The 22,628-nt window shown below is 42.2% G+C and overlaps 1 protein-coding gene across 1 annotated transcript; it reads left to right on the top strand.

Annotated features, from left to right (window-relative positions):
* Window positions 1-1,337: 1,337 nt before the first annotated feature.
* cdh17 (cadherin 17, LI cadherin (liver-intestine)) lies at window positions 1,338-20,221 on the top strand. The gene is made up of 19 exons (XM_050046832.1): window positions 1,338-1,437; window positions 3,364-3,420; window positions 4,252-4,347; window positions 5,058-5,195; window positions 5,314-5,449; window positions 7,606-7,764; window positions 8,085-8,237; window positions 9,005-9,210; window positions 9,317-9,448; window positions 9,549-9,699; window positions 10,655-10,864; window positions 10,941-11,017; window positions 11,099-11,287; window positions 12,253-12,497; window positions 13,890-14,020; window positions 15,728-15,952; window positions 16,044-16,154; window positions 17,595-17,711; window positions 19,484-20,221. The coding sequence occupies exons 2-19, from the start codon at window positions 3,373-3,375 to the stop codon at window positions 19,567-19,569; spliced, it is 2,610 nt and encodes an 869-aa protein (XP_049902789.1). The 5' UTR covers window positions 1,338-1,437; window positions 3,364-3,372; the 3' UTR covers window positions 19,570-20,221.
* Window positions 20,222-22,628: the final 2,407 nt, after the last annotated feature.

Here is a 22,628-nt window from a genome sequence, read left to right on the forward strand (position 1 = left end):
GCTTTGACACAAAAGGGACACACTTACACAACTGAGCTGACAAAAGATGAGTCAGGTGACATTAAAGCTGAACTTTCAGAAACAAAATTAGTCCCCCTGTATGTGTGTGTGAGTGTGTGTGTGCGAGAGAGAGAGACAGATGATTGAGTGCAGTGATCTGACTGCTCAGGGACTGATCAGAGATTTGGGTCACAGTGTGACACCAAACATCCTGCTCAGACACCGCCTGCTCAGATCCCAAACTCCGTTTTGTCAGAAAAGCAGTAGATGTGTTGCCAAGGTAACATTCAGAGGAACCCGGGAAGTGCGTGTATGTGCTTGTATGTTCGGTCCAGGGAGCGTCAGGCAGATGGTGTTGGTGCAAGTTGGCCCAGAATATCTATCACAAGGCAGACCCATGCTTTACATAACAGAGTCACCTCCATCTGAATTATTGGCTTCATCCGCTGAACCATCAACACGGCAGTCACAGGTTCTGGTTAAATAACAGTGCTGTGAAATGGTGACTCACTTCACAGCCTGCTTTTCTACAATTGCGGATTCACACAAATCTCTACCTTGTTGCTGAGCAGCTTTCTGCAGCGTGTAAAGCTCAGGGTGTGCATTGGGATGTTTTGGAGACAGTCACAGCTATATGTGAGGTTGGGTCATAGATAAGGCATAAATCAATGAGGAGCTTTGAGGCATTTCTCTTGAGCATTCATTTATACACGTTTATAAAGGTGGAAAAGTTCAGCGAGAGTCAAGGCCATGAGCTGGAATCAAACCTGCTATTTAACAGTTTTATAGTAGGTGCCTTGACCCGCTGAATAACACCAGATGACCCCGTGGGTTTGCATTCTTATGATGCATTGCATTGTTAGTGTAATCTGTTGGTCCTATTGTCTACACACAACTCCTTATCAGGCACTGCTAGCAATGGAAAATCTGACAGGAAATGGTGCAGAGGTCAAAGTCTGAGGGGAAATTAGAAACTCTAACGCTGAACAGCAGATTCCTAAAGAAATTTCCCCCATTATTTATTACTTTTGCTTCAGTTTTTCTCTTTTTGTTCACAAAACAACACACCTGCAGACTAAAAAGTACTATTGTGAGTAACGTTAGGCAACTTAAACCCACCAACAGGACTCTGTGACCCTCTATAATCTATAACCATTATATCAAATCAGTGGCTAATACTAAGTGCTAATGGATTTGTCTTTCACAGTATTGTATGTATCATTGTTATGTTCTTCCTGTCTCCTTCTTGCTCCTCAGCTACGCCCCCATTGGCTAACTCCACATGAGGGCAGGGTGATTAGACAATCATTAGATCCAATAAAACATTGCTGGTTAACACCTGGTTAACGTTTGACCAGACAGGATGGGGCTGCTCAGATCACTCTGAGGTCTGAGGTCTGAGGTCTGAGGAGTGACTCGTTCGATCTCTCCGCCAAGGTAAGTCTCCTCGCTCTTCTGTCTCCCAGCTTTGGGCATGTTGAGTATTTGGAGTAGATTTTGGGGTGTGAGTAGGACACTTAACTGGACTGCTTCTGTTGCTTTTTAACAGGCTGAGTTTGATGTGTCGGATGCTTTTAGTTTGTTAAAGAAGTGCTGTGATCTTCACTTGACTTTGACAGGGCCTTTGCGTCTGGTGTTGGCATATCTGACAATTGACCTCTGCTTCTTTGTGGCTTCCTGGGTTGTTGCCAGAGCCGAGCTTTGAGGGGATATTAGTGTATGTGTGGGACACTAGATTTGGTGTCATAGCAGCTGAAATGTAGACTGACAGAGGTCATACAGTCATTGTGCTAAAGGAAGAAAGTTAGGGCCTGCAACAGCCAAGTCATTACAGCTTTGTCACTTCGTCCATCAAAGTTTTGTTGAGCACATACAGTGAAAATTTCAATTAACAGAATATTTTCCTCACTGAAAGTCAGATAAATCAAAGTGGGCTTTTCTAAAAAATAAAATATGCTAGTCAGCAGAAGTAGTGGTCAACATGTAGACAGACATACAAATTCAAGTTAATTAAATAAAATCAAAGAAGAGTTAAAGTCCTATTCATTAGGAGTGTGACCGGGGCGGTGACATTAAAAGTGTGCTGTGCTACAAAAAGGTCATTGGCCACGACTCAATGTCACCTTCACTTTCTTGCGGCAGCCTTCTCTCTCGCCTGCACTTTACAAGTCGACAGATCTCGAACGTGGTCATTTATCAATACACCCTAGATATATTTGCTAAGCACAATTATGCATGTTATGTTAGTCTTGTTTGATAATGATGAATACTTTTTTTCTGTCATAACTCAAACTGGTGTTAGAGTAAGTTAACTCCATCTGGGTTCACAGCTTCTTTGAGACACACTGTATGACATGAAATTATCATTTAAACTTCATATGTAACTTTTGGATGTCAGAGAGACATGGATGGATTACTGCCCAGGCCATGGGGCCCAAAGTGTCAGGGCCCCCCTTGGCTGTCATCCCCAAAATGTTACTCAAATTATTGTATCATGTACTGACCAGGAATAGGCATAAATGACCACAAAGAGATGCAAAGGAACTGCAAAAAAGATACAAAACAACTGCAAAGAGACACAAAACGACCAAAGAATGACAAAAGATGACCTCAAAGAGACACGAAACCACAAAAATGCAGAAAGAAACTGCATCATTTTGCATTATGACTGCAAAAAACAACAACAAAATAGAGGCAAAAACACAGTGTCTGTGTCTTGCCCCAGCGTAGGAGAGGTGGTGGGGACTTTGTCTTATAATCCGACCACGCAGAGAGACAGTAAAACGTGTCAATTCTTTTTAAACAAAAAAGCCACACCCGCACACACAAACACACAGTGAAGGCTGTTATGTCACTCTGAGGCTGCTGTAATGTCGCTAAGGTTAAACATTCCATAATGACCTTTGGCCACCTGCGTCATATTGACACCCACTGTGAAAATTGCTCGAGTCATGCGTTGCGTCTAAGCTCTGACTTTCAGTTTCTCCTGTGTGCCGAGGTGGGTAGTTCACATGGTTGTGTAGGTGGTGCCACACACGTAGAGATAGCATGTACATGTGTGGATATCCAAGGACAGATTTACTTTGTCTTTATGAGTCAATAACTCGGTGTGCTGAACAGAGTGAGGCACACTGCGGTTAATTGTTTCTGGACAACATCAGTTTCCATTATTCCTACAAGTGCGAGATGTGAATTTAACAGCTGATCACAGTGAATATTATGCTCTGTAAATTTTAACCGTGTTACTTAAATCCTCCTCTTCATGTCACCTCTCTGCCTCCTCAACCTCCTGTTTTTTCCCTCACCACTGTATATAATCCTATCCCCCGTATCTCCTACTCCTCTTCTCCCCTTCCTTCCCAGACTGTGATCATGACACCCATGATGCATCTGTTGTTGCTCCCGCTCCTGCTCAGCATTGTGAGTACATAATACTGCCAACTGCTGCTCCTGTCCTTCAATACATATTCATAGTAAATGCACAAATACATTACCCCGTTAAAATGTGTGTGAAACAGTCAGTGCGGATTAATGCTTAGATTTAATGAATAGTTTATGGGACAGTATTGATGCATAGGAAGTGCTTGTGTGCATGGATGGAATACTGAATGGGCCTACCAGGTGCAGGCCCAGGGGCCCCCTCGCCTTCACCTACAAAATGTTACAAACAACCACAAAGAGACTCAAGATGACTACAGAGACTCAAGATGACTACAAAGAGACTCAAGATGACTACAGAGAGACTCGAGATGACTACAGAGAGACTCAAGATGACTACAGAGAGACTTAAAAATATTACAAAGAGACTCAAGATGACTACAGAGACTCACAATGACTACAGAGAGACTCAAGATGACTACAGACTCATGCATGTGGCTGATAATTTTTTATGTCATTAAAGCATCCTGTGCAAAAGAAACATCGATGACAAGTGTTAATAAATGTGTACAAGAGAACCCTTGGTAACTCATTTAAAACACTAGAAAATAAGTGTGAATTGTTACTAAACTGAGTGTCAGTCCTTTCTTTGTAGACTTTGCTCTCCTGTCCTGCAGTGGAAGAGTTCTCCCACTTGACATGTAATTTTGGTTCAATAAATAACTGGCCTGCCCTTAATGCCCGACTACATTCAGCTACAGTACGGAGTAAAGCGGAAAGGGCAAATGTGGGCGTAGAGTGGGAGAGGTTCAGTTTTACTTCCTCCTGTACTACACTCAGTGACCTTTGACCTCTGTTTCTGCGCTCTGATAGGCTGGTGGGAAGGATCTGGAGGAGAAGAAGGGCCCGTTTCAGAACACGGAGCTGGATGTGCCAGAGGGGACGCCGGTGCCATATCCCATGTATCAGGTAGTACACACATGCCAGTACAATTACTGTTTTGAGTTTCTTGGACTTGATACTTAAAGTTATGCATATTTAAGGGTGGGCTGCTTGAGTGACAGGCTGTCTGAGGCGTCGCTACAGTCTGAGTCAGATCCACCACTTGCTCCTCCACAGCTCCAACCTCTTGTCCAGTCATGGTCCACAAACCAATAGTAGCTACGTCCATGACTTATACAGTCTATGGTTGCAGAGATATCTACTGAAATGAGCATGCTAACCAGCAAGCTCATATCCTATCTCGCAGACCTTCTAACCCCCTACTCTATGCCCAGGTCCCTCAGGTCAGCTGACCTGGGGCTCCTGGCTGTCCCATGCTCCAGACTTAAGTTCAGGGGTGATTGTGCCTTTGTTTTGTCTGCCCCCAAACAGTGGAACAGCATTCCCCTCCCAATCAGATCTGCCTCCTCCACTGACTCATTTAAGTCCAGACTCAAAACCTACTTTTATTCATTAGCATTTGAGTCCCCCTGATGTGGTCTTCCCTGACGTGTTCCTGTGTGTGTTGTGTCTCTGAATGTGTGAGCTGTGTACCTGACAGTTATGTTGCCTCTTATGTATGCGTTTTTAGCATTTTATTCCTTTTGTACAGCAATTTTTCTATTTTTTCTTTTGTTTCCTCTTGTGTGTGATTGTGTCAAAAGGCTGTAAACAAATCTGTTGTTTCCCCTCTACAGTTTCAGGTGACCCATGCAGGTGTTAATAATTTCAGGCTGAATGGAGAAGGTAAGGACGACATTCAGATTTCCAAGGATGGGTGGCTGTTCCTGGAGAAGCCTCTGGACTGGTCACGAGAGGACCATTACATACTCGCGGTAACAGGGTCCTTCCTCCTCTCATAAGCACACAGAAAGTTATACCTCTGCATTGTAGTAGCTATAAAACATGTATTTAAACATACTTGTGTTTGTGTGTGTGCGCGGCTTTATCCAGGTGGAGGCACTGGCAGATGATGAAGTTGTGGATGGTCCAGTTTATGTGACAATAAATGTGTTGGACGTCAACAACAACGCTCCGTACTTCAACCAGAGTGACTACACAGCACTGGTCAGAGAAAACAATCCAGCAGGTGTGTTTCATAAATAAGAGGAGAGGAAACATTACTAATGCAAAAAAACCTGCAAAACCTGCAGTGGCTTAGATGTAAATGTACACAGTGGCCTAGGAACACTTGGTATTGCTTTACAGGTCGTTCACACATGAAGCTGTAAATATTCAGTATATGTAATCCATCACAGGTGACCGTAATGGGAGCTTTTGTACTTTGAATGTGATTAAAGGTCCAGGTTTAATCAGGTTTTTCCACCCCACCTTTGCCAGGGTAATGCACCATTTCACCTGTGGATCAGAGGAAATGTGTGAAACCACTTTCAGGACCGTGTATTGCTTCACCCACATGCACGCGTGTCTGCATCCCAAAAAGCATTGCATTTCAGAACTATACCCTCAGTTCATTACAGACTCAATCTGTGCATCCAAACTTTGCTCAGACCCTCAGTTTTTGTTATTTCAATTTCAAGTGGAGATGTTAGAAAACAGTGCCAACAGCCAACAGTGTAGGGTTTCAATGTAAAGTTAGAACAAGCATGTACACATTATAAATACTGCCACATAACATGGAATAAGATTATTTTTCCAACCTTAAAGTTGGCAGAAATCTGGCAAAGGCAAAAAAAACGGCATAATTAGTTAATACACCCTCCTATAGCTGTCCCCTCTCTGTCCTAAAGCCCTCCCACCAGACCACCACAGGCACATGCACATGCTTCATACAGTAACCCTGTTTCCTAGCCACTGATTTATTTAATCCTATTTCATCGACAGTTACATGCAGCTCACTCAGCCCCTTCTTGCTCCTCTCTTTCTGTTTATGAGATCACACATGAGAAATAAAAGAATTAGCTTGTTCGCCACCCCACCGTCTCTCCGCTTCACTCCCTGCCTTACAAGACCTTGCGGTAGTTGGCTGTTGCAGCTCAAATTCGCCCAGTTCAAACCCTCCAGCACCAGGTGTCACAGTGGGCTGGTGGCCGACTGCAGCGCTGGGTCTAACCTGTGTAGCGGCAGCCACAGAAAGTTTGCTCATCCAGCAGGGACTCTGGTCTTTCCGGTCTCCTTGAGCTAGAGTTTGCAGTGGCTGGATTTGGGTTGCTGTGGCTGCTAAGTGGGGGTCTGTCCCCAGAGCTGCTGCCTGCTCTCCTCCCAGCGAGGGGGTCTGTAGGTGGGGAGTGAGGCAAAGGACACTGTGATTCAAGGCTCTAGCTTATGTTAGCTACATAAACATGGACCTGCAGCTGTGAGCTTTTGGCCTTGGCTAGTAGAAGGCTGATCTATTGGCAACATTTTCTCTCCATCACTGAAATGCCTCGTTGATGTTGGCATGTTTTATTCATTTATTGTCAGACTCTTGCAGTGCAGGCAGTTGTTGCCAATGCTGGAATAACAACTTTTTCTGCAGGATTCTCCAACATTAAATCATGCTTTCACCTAAGGGACATGCTCACACATCTGCACTTGTAGAACAGCCAATATGAACGCCCTTGGCCTGTGATTGTCATAAGTCTCCTATCACAGGGTAGATTTTCTAAAGCCTAAAAGCAGACCCAAGAGAAGGTACAGAAGTCCAGTTTTGCCTCAGTCCTCTTGAATTACAACATGTTCAAAATTTATTGTGGAATTTTGCCCAGTGATGCCAAAAATAAAACTGCCTACCTCTGATTTAAGGAGACATTAAAGGAGAAAACAAGGACATATGCAGCTGCTATTTGGCAGTGGACTCTTGTGTGTTGGATGTAGGTGCTTTCTAGGATGATCAACAAGAAAAAACGTCCCTCATTACAGCCGTATTACTTAGCCATGACAACACTACTTTAACAAAGAGATTAAAGCTGCTTAATGTGGAATGAGATGGGAAGCTCAAGCAAGTCTGCAGTCTCTGTGGAGTGATTTTCAATCTGTACTAAAATGAAAGGAAAACAGTGTCTGTCTTAAATGTGGAAAAACTCTTCTATAAAACCAACAAACTGCTATGCTTTTGAATATGTTTGGTGTTCATATGTTTTAGCATTTAAAGTACCATTATGGTAGTTTTCCTGGCATGCATATGGGTTGAGCAGTTTTTCTATATGTTCACTGACATCCAGTCACTATAGTTCTCTGTGTCGAAACACTCGAGCTGGCATCTTGCTGTGGTAAGACTTTAACATCAGTTTTTCGTTCTTCAAGGTGTCCCATTTACCCGCGTGTTTGCACTGGATCGGGACGACCCGCAGACTCCCAACGCTCAACTGAGCTACAGCCTGGTCAGCCAGATCCCCAACAAACAAAACATCCTCCTGTTCCAGATTGACCCAAACACTGGAGAGATCTCCACCACAGAAGCAGGTAATAACACACAGACATGAACCCAGACATCAGCGTTCAGAACTAGGAACACGTTCCATAGGAAAGTCAGTAATCTGTCCATCCCTGCCTGTAATCTGGCAGTATAGTGCCACTGTAAATCCAGATTAAACAGCTCATCTTGTGTGCTCAAGATTAACGCTGATTGGAGGCAGATTGCCTAAATGTGTCGCGTGATGTTGATCGCTGATTACTTTGAGTGTGTGTGAGCATGTGAATGGTCTGTGTTTGAAGATGCCTGTTTTTATCTGTCAGCTGACTGTACTGAACAGTATTTGATGTGTTTGTGTGTTTTTTAACAGGGGAAAAGATGCTTAAGGCAAGAGAAGGCATCCATTATGGCAGGGGAGAAGATCAGAGTATTGACGCTCTGAAGACAAAGTTCAACGACTACTGTCCAGTGCAGAACGTCCCCTATGAAGACAACCCTTTCTTCACCTGTGTGGAGAGAGCAGGTTTGTATCCAGAATAAAAAAAACATGAAGAGCTGAGAACTAATCCTGCAGCACAAAACTGTGTACACAAACTTTTGTTTAGTTTGACACACGTGTTTCTCAAATCTTAAAAGTCATGAGTGATCCCAGCCAAGGGATTTGTGGTGTGTAAAAGCTAGAGTGTTTGAGAGTGACGGATGGTGTCAATGTAGATAAACACAGACTGCAATGAAGACAGCGATTAGTGCTGGTGCTGTGATTTATTGGGTGCTGAGTTGATGAGTTCAGCCAGGGAGAGTGGTTAAGCCACCACCAATCACCAAGATTGTATCCATGTGACTCAGCTGTCCAAAATTAGAGATCTGCTGAAATGTTTTTGTGACATTCAACCACCAGACTTTTACTTTTTGTTGCCCATGTAATGACACCTGTGAGAAGAAAGATAAGACGGCTAAATACAAGGAGACAAAAAGGAAGATAAAAATAAAAAGGGTGGACTCCAGGGTAGCGTGCGAGGTCCTCCTTATTTGTGAAAATACTGAGCTGATTTATTAATATTATTACTATTTATTTATTTATTTGTGAAGAAACTTAATTGACTTATCAATATTATTTCTGTTTTTTCATTTATCTATTTATTTATTTATCTCTTTTTCTCCTCGTACATACCTGCACTTTCCTCTGGTCACATTTCTAAATATAAAAATATATGAAACACAAGGTTTACACTGGGAAACGATAAAAACAATGGCTCTAATTGCAGCCTTTGTCGTCCTTTGTTTTGTCAGAATTGAGGAGGAGGAATGTGGACCCCCTGGAGGACCCAGACTACACCCTGTCTGTGCGTGTGCAGGACCTGGGCGGAGCGTTGGACACAGCGCTGAGTGGAAACGCCAGAGTGCGAATTGTCGTGCAGCAAAACCTGTGGGTCAATCCTGGACCTATTACTATCAGAGAGCACTTAAAGGAAACTTACCCTATGGATATCGCAACGGTGTGGTGGAATGCCAACTCCCCACAGATCTCACAAATGCATACACGTTAAAGTACACTCTTTATATGCAGTGACTAACCATCCCTCTCTGGCCCTTTCTATCCAGGTCCAGTCTAATGATCCCAGCGCCATCTACAAGTTAGTGCAGAAAGAGCGAGAGCTGAAATTCCCCTTCCAGATCACAGAAGATGGAAGAATACTTCTGACAGAGGAGCTGGACAGAGAGGACAAAGACATGGTACACAACACAGTTTGCTTTATAAATCTCTGTTTTCTCATGTAGAAATCAAAACCTGCTTTCAGGGTTGACTCTTGATCTTGTGTTGGCTCTGTTTCAGTACATCCTGGTGGTGTTCGCAGTGGATAACGACGACAAACAGGTGGATCCACCCATGGAGATTCAAGTCTTGGTGGAGGATGTTAATGACAACGCTCCAGTGTGTGCAGAAGAGGAAAGTGTGTTTGAGGTGCAGGAGGACGAACCTGTAGGTAAGATGTGTGTGGTTAGCGCATAAGCCATTAATGGCGTAGAGTGTTACACGTGCTTCAAAGCTGGGATTCAGCCAAAGAATTTCCTAAACTTTGCTTCTTTTGATTTGTATTTGATCACTCACTGTTGCTTCTTCTGTTGGTTTGCATCCCGTTTATTTTTTTGATCCGTATTTATCACATTTCTGAGATTTACACTTGAGAACACTCTAAAGTCAGGGTTGTACATCCCTGTGTTACTGGTGGAGGCTGGGCATTCATCGACCACCATCAGAGCCAAGTTCCACCGATAACGCAATGTACTTTCCTGAGCTGTGACGAGTAACTGTAGATGAACCATTAAGTTGTTAAATTTAATTCTAACTGCAATTTCTCTTTCACATGGAGGGTATTTTCTGCCATGTCAGCTGTTAACAATCTGCAGATGTAGAAGATATGACATCTATTTGGCAAGTGTTTTTCTATTGCCATGATAAAAGGCTGCTAGATAGGTGTTGGGTCTCTTTTAATCTCTTTCCGACTTTTAGTGTAGTGCCTTATTCTTAGGTTGTGGAACAGATCATTTGGGGGGTAATGTAACCTGATTTTGGAGGTGGGTGAAAGATTTGACAAGAGCCTCCAGTTGGAGGTGTTTCGGGCAAGTCCCACTGGTAGGAGGCCCCGGTGCAGACCCAGAACACGCTGGAGGGATTACATATCTCATCTGGCCTGGGAACACCTTGGGGTCCCCCAGGAGGAGCTGAAAGCGTTGCTAGGGAGAGGGACGTCTGGGGTGCTTTGCTCAGCCTGCTGTCCCCGAGACCTGACCTGAGATAAGCGTCTGAAAATGGATGGATGGATAAAAGACTTGTATTGACAGTAGGATTTACTCTGCTGTAACAAGCCTAAAAGACTCTGGAGGCCCTTAAATTTAAGATCAGTTTTTATTCTCAAGTTGTGTTTCTTGTGGTTCCAGGCAGCCTGATTGGACAGCTGTTGGCCCATGATAACGATCAAGAAGGGACACTGAACTCTCAGCTGACTTTCACCATCCTGTCCCAGAATCCACCCACCGAACCCACTGCCTTCGCCATCGACGGTGATTCAGGAAGAATCCAGGCACTGCGCTCGCTGCAGCGGAAAGACCACCAGATGTATAACCTCAACGTCAGAGTCAACGACCCAGGTAACACATACGAAACTGTACGATGTAATACACCTGTAACTAGAGGTGGGTCAGTTTTAACTCCCCTGTCTCACAGTTTTCAGCACAGAATGCAAGGTCGTCGTCAAGGTGATCGATGTCAACAACGAGATGCCGCTGTTTGAGAAGAATGATGTGAGTATGTGAACCACTTCCTGTCTCTTCTTTCTCGTGATGTTTGGCTGATTTTCTTCATGTTCCTGTGTCGGTGTGCAGTACGGCAATCACACTCTGGCAGAGGACACTGCTGTGGGACACACAGTGCTCACCATCAGAGCAACAGACGCTGATGACCCAGACAGCGGCAGCTCCCTTATCGAGTTCCACATCACTGCTGGCGATGATGATGAAGTTTTTGCTGTGGAAACGGACGGCAAAGGTGTTGGCCATCTGGTCGTAGCTAAGGTACAGTATCTCCCCGCTGCACTCCCACACAAACACACAGATGATTTAATACAACTCACTGATCTTTAACTGTTCACTGAAACACTCAAGGTCCCGCATACCTTAAAAAGTTAACTCTTAACCTCCCATGGTGTAAGGTTTATATTTCTGTGATGTGTAATTATTATTTTTCATTTTTCATTTATTGATGTCTTTTAATAATAAATGTATGGTTTAGTTTCTAAAATCTCAGAAAATAATGAGTATTTCTCTTCAGGTCTATGGTGTCATCTGTAAAGATGTCAATGTTTAATAATCTTCTGTAATGAGACCCCCGGTCCTCTTTTACAGAGTCACACTGGCTCTAGATAGGGCCATTTGCATTTTTACTTTACCCTGGAGACCACTGTAGGTTCACCATATAGAGGGGCGAGCAGTGGGGTGTTCAGTTGGTTGTAAGCTGCAACCTCACTGCTAGATAGGACAAAATTTGACATACTGCACCTTTAAGCCTCAGACACACAAAATAGGCATCAAAGAATGAGAGGTGACAAAGGCTGACTGTTGCCTTGCCTCATATTACCTGTGCCTTGGCCAACAAGTTGCACGTACACTTGCATGAGAGGAGGTAAAACTAGGGCAACAAGATGCTCAGCGACGGCCCAGCATTGACTAACGGCCGACTATCAGCTTGATGTGTCAGGGCCTTTAAACAACTGATTATCAAAAAAGTTGTCAATGACACAACCATTGAAAATCAAACATTTATCACTTATGAAATTCATCCTGATAGCAAGAGTGTAAGCTGATTTAACTACTGGATCTGACTTCTTCCAACTTGTGTTATGAAATCAAAGGAGAATGTGCCCTTGATTGTAAATGTACATTACACTGGGCAAGCGGAGAGCAGAGTCACGACTGTGTCAAATATTCTTTGTCTCCTTTTATTCCTGCTTTCTCTAACCAGCCTGTTTGTCTCCTAACAGCCTCTGGACTTTGAGTGCTCTCCCACCTTCAAGCTCCAGATTGATGCTCGTAACCCGGAGCCACTGATGAAGGGTCTGGAGTACGGCAGCGAATCCACAGCCTTCGTCTCCTTGTCTCTCACTGACGTGGACGAGGTTCCGGAATTCAGTCTGGACATCCATGATGTGACTGTGCCTGAAAACACCACCAAGGGATCAGTGCTGCTCACTGTGGAGGCGAAGGATCCAGAAGGCAAAGAGATCAGGTGAGCACACAGAAATAAGACGACACAAGCAAGACCAAGCAGCAACCATCAAATCCCAGGAGATCAAAACCAACAATCAGTTGATCATTCTAAACATAATACAGTATTGTCTGTGTACCCCAAGCATGATGTATCTCATTTAAAGGGCGAGTCCATTTTTATTATTATTATTTTTGATTCATTAGTTTTTTACCGGAATATCATTCTGTAGCTTCCTAGTAGTGTATTTGAATCAAAAAAATCTTATTTTGGTCAAGTATGTATGCTTAAAATGTTATTTTCCCTAGCCCTTCTACAATGTTTCCCACATGACCTGACTTACCTTTCTGCAGGATGATATTACGACATTTAAACCCCTTAGCCAGCCTAACGTGCCTCTTTGTGATCAAGCCGTCTTTGTTTAATTGTGTGTAATCAATCTTCCAAATTAGCTATATTCCTCTAACCCCGTAAACGGCTAGGAAGCTAAGCAATATACTGCTTTGGACACCACGTTAGTTTGGATCCGAAAATCACACAAAAACACAGACTAACTAACCGATCGAGGTGGTGGTAGACCAGCAACTCCCGGACTCCAGCCTGCTCCTCCACACTGGGGGCATGCTATTTGCTCTCTACTGTTGTGTGATACACCTACTATGGATAAATGCCTCATACAGCCCTGCTTCAAAAAATCAGAACTATCCCCTTCAGTTATTATAATTATTGTTATTATCAACACTGTAACCTACAAAACTGCTTTTTGTAAAATGAGGAAGTTTCCTCTGGCTGGTGGGCAGTGCTGAGTTTTCACTGGACTGTTTCCAACATGGCAACAGATGGATTAATGTGTTGCTTTTGGTTTTTTAATGGGATTTGTTGACAACAGTAGAAACATAGAGCAGCACCAACCAGTTCCTCTAAAGCCCCCTAAGTCTTCTACAGAACTAAAGCAACTTTACTCTTGATATACAAAACTATTACACTTCTTAAATCTTAAATTTCTTAAATTATAAATTTTTGGGGGTGTTGTATGTATCAAAACACCTCTGAGCTGCATACTTCCAACCATCACTTTAGAAACCAGAGGGACACAACACTGACGCTACGTCCACGTTCTTGTTCAGTTTACGAGCTTTAACAAGATGTTCTGATAGAAGACTGAGCACATGCATAGCTTTCATAGCTCAGGAATTGTCCCACTAGATGTGCACTGGCTTTGTTTTTAATGTCAGGATGATGTTAGGACTATCACGAGTACCCGAACAGGACTATTGATTTGTTTTGACTACCATTATTCCCCTAGGCCTGCGTTCAGAGCTCAATGTGTCACGTATTATTTCAATATCTACTCACTATGTGTGTGTGTGTGTGTGTCTGTGTGTGTGATTGCTGTTGTGTGTTTGTGTGCAGATTTAAGTTGGAAGGTGACACTCGGGGCTGGCTGGAGATCAATGAGGCCACAGGAGAGATCAAGACCAAAGACAAGCTGGACAGAGAAACCGTGGAGACTTTCAAAGTCACTGTAACTGCATTTGAGAAGGGTGAGATAACAGACTCATATCGCAGCTTATTAGAGTGTTTGTTGTGTTGATCAGTTGCTATGAAGTGACACAGTTTTAAAATAAATTTGCAATACTTTTTATATCTTAAAAGTATGAATAATAATAGCAATTAATAGAATTAAAGGATTTAGTTTTGTTTTTCGTTTATGTGACAACGATATCTTGACATTAACATTAGTCCGGTTGCAAACAATGCTATATTAACAGAGGGTTGACGACACAGTCAGCTTCAGGCTCACAAAGCAAACAGTGATAAAAGCACAACATTCACCAGTAACATCCGCCGGCTGATCTGTCTTTGCTGTGACAGTGGACAGTAGCCTAGCTAAAGAGGCGGCAGTGACGTCACCTGTGCCTTTCTGAAAAGTTCAGAGATTTTCAACTCGGTGTGGCCACACAAAATGGAGCGCTCTGAAAAAGGTGCTGGGTGCGGGCCTTTTCTCTAGGCGGCCACATGCAGCTCGCTTCTCATTGAGATCAATTGAAAAACAGAAGCACTGAGAAACAAGTGCTATTGTGGACACAGGCTGTTAGATAGTGAAGGGCAACATCAGTATTTTTAACCTTGACCCTATTTTTGTTGTTTTGTTTCTAAGTGCCTAGTCAAAACAACAATCTGATATTGGTCTAGTACTGAGTGAGAGCGCTGCAGTGAAACAGGCTGCAATTTAATCCCTGCGGGCAATTAAGCACTGCCAATTTATGTCCACTATAAGTTCTTTTCTTTTCTTTTCTTTTTTTTAATCACTGACAGACTCATATTGTTATTCTAAGTGTCGGACAACATTATTGAAAGGATCCTTTCAGAGATGGACCTCTTTGTTTGGACCTCGTCTTTGTTAAAGCAGTAAGATCACGGTAGATCTACCTGATGAAGGTCCATGACTGAAACGTTGTAGCCTTTTTTGCAAGTGCGGACAGTGTGCAGGTGTTCTCCTTTTTGATTCATGCTCCACCTACGCACCTGTCTAAGACTGTTTTGGTGTGAACAGGACTTTTTTTAGAGTTGACAGAAGCAAAATAAAACTCATTCGTTTGTCTTTCCACTGTTCAAACAATCACCACCTCTGGTTTGGTTAAAAATAAACCCTTAACTTGGCTCAAAAAGGATCTTACCCTTTAACAAAGACGTTAACCTCTGTAGGGATCCTCTCCATAATGTCATCACTATCTGAGCCTGTCAGTGGCAAAAACAAGCTCTTTAAGTGGACCTAAGTTGACATTGTTCAGTGCCCATAAGATGTAAAGGGAAAATAGAGTCCGGGTTGAAAAATACAGAAGTTACCCTTAAAATTTAAAAATGATGAAAACAAATACATGAAAATATTTCTCCTGCATCCTGTAGTCAACAATGTGCAACATCATCCCACCATTAGTCAACAGAAAGCCATTTATGCAAGGTTTACATCCTGCTCCGAGCAGAGGAGCTTATCAGTCATCTCCAAATTCACTCAGCTGACCCAGTATAACTTTTCAATTCTCTCTCTTCAGGGTAAATGATAAAAGGATGCCAAACATTTCTGAATAGTATTTGTTTTTCTCAAAGTAGAATAGGTAATTCTTTCTAAGGTTAAACAGTTTTTTACACTTATTTGGTGAATTTATATCTTCTCCATGATAGTGCTGTAACAAAGTAGTGTTGTATCAGGAAACCCTTCTCACAATCTTTCTGCTTTCCCTCTGAAGAGCACCCAGAAATGTCTGCAGAAAGTGTCGTGACCGTGTGGCTGCTGGATGTCAACGACAACGTCCCCAAACTTATGGAGACCCAGGCCTTCATCTGTGTGAAGAAACCCGAACCCGTCATCATCAAGGCCCAAGACACAGACAGCGCCCCCTTCTCCCAGCCCTTCACCTTCGCTTTCGCCCACGGCAAGAAATCTCCCAACTGGGACCTGAAGAGTATCGACGGTACGCTGACATGCTGTAAAACTGAGGTCATCATCAGGAGATGTTGTGCAGACCATAATATTCTTTTTGTTTGCTTTGGAATGTAACGCAGGTACATCAGCTAGACTGACCCTGAAGAAAATACCGAGTGAAGATAAAACTGTCTTTCTCAACATTAACATTAAAGACAATGCAGGCATGGGAGTCACGCAGGCGTTTGAGGGTGAGTTCGTTCTTTAAATTCAAGTCCCTCTCCACTCAAAGATGTTATTTTTTTATTTTAAGTTTTGACAGCAAAAACGTAATCGCAGCAGATATTAATGTATGTTTTACAAACACTAAAGCTGTGGTAGCCACTGCCAGTTAGCCTACAAGCTAATAAGCAACATAAACAAATAAAAGATGCTGATTACACTTACTATTCTGATACGTATGCTAGTCTTTGATTTTGGTGCACAACAAACTCCTCATCTGAATCTGGGTCTCACTGAGGCTCAAACGTAAGGCTGAATGCAGTAATTTATTTATTTATTTTTTTACTTTTTTACGTGGGAAAACCATGTTCAACAAAATATTAATATAGCAGATGAATTGTACATTCTTAAAAACATGTCTTCTACCAAGAAAGGACGAAAAGCAATTTACTAATCCATACATCTATTTTCTTTGTAGCCAAAGCCTGATATAACTTTTTCCTCTGTGCCATTTACCTCCATTCTTGTCTATAAAATATTAAAAGTATATCAAGGCACCATACTGTTACAATACATAACATGTTCCTTCATTACCATGAACACAGGCTCTAATTTATTTGAGTCATTCACTGCCTTGTTTTTATATACTCCCTATGTCACAAAATGTGTATTAATCCGCCGCTGAAAATAGTCCCCAACAAATGAACTATTTTCTCCTGTTTGGGCAAGATTTGATAAAAACTACAGTGCTCATATATTTAAGGAAATTGCTTTAAAGGTTTTTTTGAAATATAAAATTATATTTTGTGACGTTTTTTAAACTTTTTATTTATGAACATTTTTACATTATGAGGAAATAAGAAGCTAAATAAATAAATGAAAAGCAAACAACAAATTTGGAAAAAAATCACACACAGTAGACAACATTATTAAAGATCTGACCACAAATGTGCTTGAGGCTTAGTTTCCACAGACAGAGATGAGAAATCAGTAAGTGTTTCGAGACTGCTTTTATTTTTAGCAGGAAAACACAGGTTACACAGTATTTCAAAGGCTGAGATAAATGGTAAATGGTCTGTGTTTATACAGCGCTTTTGTAGTCATAGTGAGCACTCTCAGCACTCTGCAACACACACATTTATGTGTCGGTGGCCAAGGCTACGATAAGACCAGCATCCTGCTCAAGGACATTGTGACTTGTAGACTGCAGGGGCCAGAGATCAAACCACTGACCTTCCAATTAGTTGACGACCGCTCTACGCCCTGAGCCACAGCTGCTAAGCAACAGCCAAGAAGTGATTGGTTGTTGATGATAAACTAACACATTGTTGGTTTGTGACTTTAATGGGATGTGTTTACACAGATTGACCTCAGCTACATCCTTTAAAGGCAAACTGACACTTCACTGCACATCATGTCCCTGATAACGGATTATTTACACATGTGTTGCTGTCTTCCTTCTGTACCAGTGAGAGTATGTAACTGCACAGAGCTGGGCTACTGCTACATCACACCAGAGAACCGTGACCTCAGCTTAGGGATGGGACCCACCATCGGCATCCTGGCTGGCGTTCTGGGATTCTGCAGTAAGTGTGACAAACTCTCATATAAAAGTTTGTGAAAACCAACTCATCACTCGGCTTGTCACGATAACTATCAGCTCATTGAGGTCAGCAAAAATGAACGAGGTCATGTCCATAGATCCTACGATTCTGGTAGTTGCTCTTTAAAAAGGTGTACATGTCATGTGGTGTGCAAGGCAGGTGTGTAGGTGGGCAAATGGGGGAAAGGCAGCACAGAAACGCAGGAGGGAGAGAATCTATCAATCCATTGGCCCTATCAGCTCCTTTAACTTGTGCTCTCTAGTTTAGTCTTTTTCGTTTTTATTTGGCGTCTTCTTACATTGAGGGCTGCTGCTTTATTGCCCATGTTTCCGGATGGTTCTGGTGATCCATGGTTTCTGTATATGGGATGATTTAACTGTCTGCACATCCTGACCTCGACAACCACTGCTCTTCACGAATACAGTGCTGCTTTGCAGCTGGCTCTGAACGGTGTATAGCAGTGATCCACAGCAGGAACGGGACAGCACCTCACGTTTCCACCCGAACACCAGTCCTTATCCACTGTAAAGCACACACCTCCTCCCTTCTCTCCAGAGTCCTCTACTCTGTTGATGGGCATTTAGAAGTCAAGTTTTGGTAAATCAAATGTAGGGATGCACACTAATGTCGGTACATCATCGGTATTGGCTAATATTGGAAGAATCGGCCAACATGATTTTTCTTATTTTGTGCAATGGATGAATATCGCATACATTGAAAAGCATTGTATTTCATGTCTCCATCTGATGGTGGGCCATCATGATAAGAGTATGCATGCATAATATGATGCTGATTCCACTACAGAAGAGACTTGATGAAATTAGGTGTGGAAAAATGTGGATATATCGATATCAGTATCGGTTATCGGTTAAATAAATTGTTACATATCGGACATCTGCAAAAAATCATCCCTAATTCATCCCTAATCAAATGATATTACAGTTCCTGATATTCCGTTTGAAATTCTTGTGGCATGGAGGTTGTCCAGTTTATTATCCAGTGCCTGTAGAATACTTGTTCAGCTGGAGTCCATTCCTCTCCATCTTTTCCTAAATGTTTTTGATGTTTACATCTTAAAACCTCAACCTGGCTAGGTAGCAGCTAGCAGCTGAGGGTGCCCAGTAGCTCAGTGGGTAGTGTGGGCGTCCCATGTACAAAAGCAATGCAGAAGGAGAGTGTTCAGACTGGTGAGTTGATTTCCTCATTCTGATGAGTGACTCTCGCCACACGCCACCACCATCCAAAGCCAACCACAAAAAGCACTAACAACACTTGCAAAATGGACATAAGAGCCTGAATTTAGCACAAATTTAGCAAAGCTGACAGAGGCGACTGGTCCACCCCGACAGAACGCAGTAAACGGAAACCCAAAAACCCAGAAAAACATCGTCTTGATAAAAAACTGACAAGTGAAAACAAAGACAGACTAACTAATGTAGGCAACTCATAGTAGTCTATTACAGATACCCAGTCCAGTCTTCCCAGAAAAGTCTGATGGTGTCAGGACACTGCAGACTGTGATGGTACTTGCATTAATATGCTGTTGTATTATCATTATATCAGTGGTATAAAATGGTCTCATTTATCACAATATATCGTCAAACAAAAGTAGCTATCGTGACAGGCCTGCTCATCACATGGACCAGCATCCATCACACTGTACAGTCTGATGTTATTGTATAGTTTTATGTTGCTGACTACATTTTGTTTGTGGCTATAATTGACTAATTGTATTTTTTTTTGTCTTGTTGCAGTTCTTGTCTTCGTTGTAGTGATCAAACGTGTCAGTAAAGGGGGCAAGAGGGCAACTGAAGAGGAAGAGAGGAACGCCATGATGTAGAGACATCACACACACACACGCATATTTGTACTTTTATACTTGTAAGGACCTTAGCCATCACATCTACAGGCCTAACCTGAACCTTATTCGAACCTCAGCCCTCAAACCAAGTCGTGCCCCTCATTCTGTGCTGACGGCTCATTTACAAACTTTTACTAGCATTTTCCTTGCAACATAAACAAATGAAATAAAATTAATTAATGACTAAATCTTCACCAGCGCAACAGCAGAAATGAGGACTTGGTTTTCCATCAGTGTCTTCTCCCTCCAGGTCTAAAAGTCGCATTAATCCTCACAAAGACAGACACACGCATTTACACGAGGTTATGTTTATTTACAAGTGAGAGCTGATTAATAGGTGGTCAGGTGGCTCCATGCTAATCATGCATTTATAAAGCTTGTTAACGTATTTTATTTGAATTTCGCTCCCAGACTCAGGTTGTTTCATTAGCAGTTTAATCATCTCACATAATTCAGTTAGTTTCTGACCCGGAGCTTTTATGTTGAATGTGACACATAACTGTTGAGTGTTGTGTCAAAGCTGGAAACATCTTAAACCCAGAATGTCACTGTGTGTAATGAACGATCAATTCTGTGTTTTGTAATGACCAGTCACTGCTGTGTTTCCCAATAAACAAAGAAACTGGGATTCACTTTGGATTTCACCACTGTATGTGTGTATACCTGTGTGGATGCATGTGCGGTACATGTGTGCAGTACATGTCAGAGCAGACGCATGGTGCAGCAGGTGACCGGTGACATAAGCGTCGATACAAACAACTTCCTCTCCGCTCTCCCCACTCTGTGGTTATAGTCAGTACTGTTGCATCCAACCCCCTTCATGCCTGTCTGTCGCTGAGCAGTCAAGGCCACGGTGCTGCTGCAGAGAGCGATGCTCTGAGTCATCTCTCAGACAGTGGGGGACAGGCTGCAGATTGTTAGCGGTGCTGAGAGGATGATTTGGCATGATTGTGGGCTTTCAGGCAGCACAAAGAGGCCACGGCACACACACACACACAAAGAAAATCACCCTCTCTTACACACATGTGAGAGTTGAATATGGGTGCCACATGTGCAGCTATGACCGTGCAACCTTCCTATCCATGTGCCATATTTGTGAGTGTGTGCGTGTGAGATGAGTCATCGAACGGCCTGCTTCAGCTTCCAAAACCAAACAGAGGACAGTGTCAGAGGAGTGGACTGAGCTACGGCCTCATAATGACAAACTCAACATGGAGCCTCTCCAGTGTTTATGTCTGTACTCTCTCCCTGCCTGTATCCTGGTAACACTTTCCACAACAACACACACACACGGAGCTGGTGGGAGACATTGAAAGGTTGAGGGACAGAAGAGAAAAGATGGAGGAGAGAAAGGGAGAGTAAACTGTGTGATGGATGACCTGCTCACCTCTGGATATCAATCCTCACCATCACCACACAGTCTCACATGATTGTTTTTGTCCCCAGTGATTCCCACCCAGATGTGCTGGGGCACTCTTTTATCCTAATATAGAAATACTCAGGGGTGGAATATATTTAGCTACTTTTACTCAAGTACCACACTTAAATACAAATTCAAGGTACTTGTATTTTACAACATCTAAGATTTATTCATTTATCTGACTGCTTTTAGTTATTTATATATATATATATATATATATATAACAGTTTTTCATCCCCTTTCTATCCAATGAAAACCACTCGTCTCCAGGTATTATGAATGCTTGTGATATCTGAAGATATTAGTGTTTCTTTCTGTGTTAAGAAAATTATCCTACTTCTTAAAAAGTGCTTCACTGCTGGAAAAATCATCTTTTCATGAAACTAGGCTGTCTATGCAGTAGAAATGCTTTTTAAATTGGTGCTACACGATCAGAGAAAACAGGGGAAAGGCTAGAAAACCTACAACTACCAGAATGCTTTGCACAACAGCGAACCAACTTCCGCTTGTAGGTGACGAGCCATTTATCCCACAGGAAACAAGATGGCGGCCGGCTGGTAACAAACGGTCCTGAATTACTGTTAAACGGTAAGCTAATATATCTTTTTGGAAACATTTTGGGCGAGAAATAGGCAACACGTTAATGAAAACTTGGTTCTGATTTACTCAGCATGAACTTACATTTGCCACAAAGCTTATTTTCTTTAGTAATTCAAAGTCCAATGGAAAAGTCTGTAGGCATTTTGACGAGGGAAACAGCACGATGCTAACTTCCGCCTTGGACTACAGAAAAGCGTCATCTCTGAGGTACTCTCATTTCCCTCAGTAAACATGGCGGTGGACCTCAAAGGACAGAAGATATAGAAATACTTTTTGTAGTATGTTGGCACCAGGCAACCACTGTCATATCAAACAATAATATTTAGTAATGTTGCGTAGTAATTTTAATAAAAGATTGATTTTCTACGGCAAATGCACTTTTCTGGTCTAGAAAAACTAATTTTTTGTGTAACTGGTTAAAAACTATACATTTAATATTGTTTGGCCCATATCTCCTTATATTTTTCTGTATATGGCCCACAATTAAAAAACCAAGTCACCAAGTCAAAAACGTGTTAGTCATACATCTGTCAACCAATTTATTGCAATCGTATTTGAAGAGCATTTTATTCTTCTTTACAACAGACAAAGACAATAATGCAAACATAACACAGTGACCTCAAGAGCTTAACATCTGGCTTGGATCCAGAACACATTAGTACAATGTACATAGTACATACTGTACACAGCACACAGCGCACTCCAAGAGATTATTTACACAGTTACATAAATATGTTGCGGAAGTAAAAATGTGAAACTATTATATCATGTATATATAAGTAACTGCTCAGTCCTGTGGTTGTTAGTGATGCAACGTCTGGAGGGAAAGAAGGAAAACTCCACTTTATAACTGGTAAATTGTTAGTTAATTAAACTTTGGTTAATAGTATTTTACTGTTAACAATCAATGAAAAGACAGTTATTGGTATTTAGTAATTGGTAACACGATAATTTACACTGAACAAAAATATAAACGCAACACTTTTGTTTTTGCTCCCATTTTTCATGAGCTGAACTC

This window comes from Epinephelus moara, chromosome 6, assembly GCF_006386435.1.
Source record: "Epinephelus moara isolate mb chromosome 6, YSFRI_EMoa_1.0, whole genome shotgun sequence".
Lineage (NCBI taxonomy): Eukaryota > Metazoa > Chordata > Actinopteri > Perciformes > Serranidae > Epinephelus > Epinephelus moara.

Excerpts from the sequence above, each read along its gene's own strand:
- cdh17 (XM_050046832.1), top strand. The coding sequence starts at position 3,373 with ATGACACCCATGATGCATCTGTTGTTGCTCCCGCTCCTGCTCAGCATT. Across the intron at positions 4,348-5,057 it reads TGCCATATCCCATGTATCAG|TTTCAGGTGACCCATGCAGG; the intron begins GTAGTACACACA and ends TCCCCTCTACAG. Across the intron at positions 5,196-5,313 it reads AGGACCATTACATACTCGCG|GTGGAGGCACTGGCAGATGA; the intron begins GTAACAGGGTCC and ends GGCTTTATCCAG.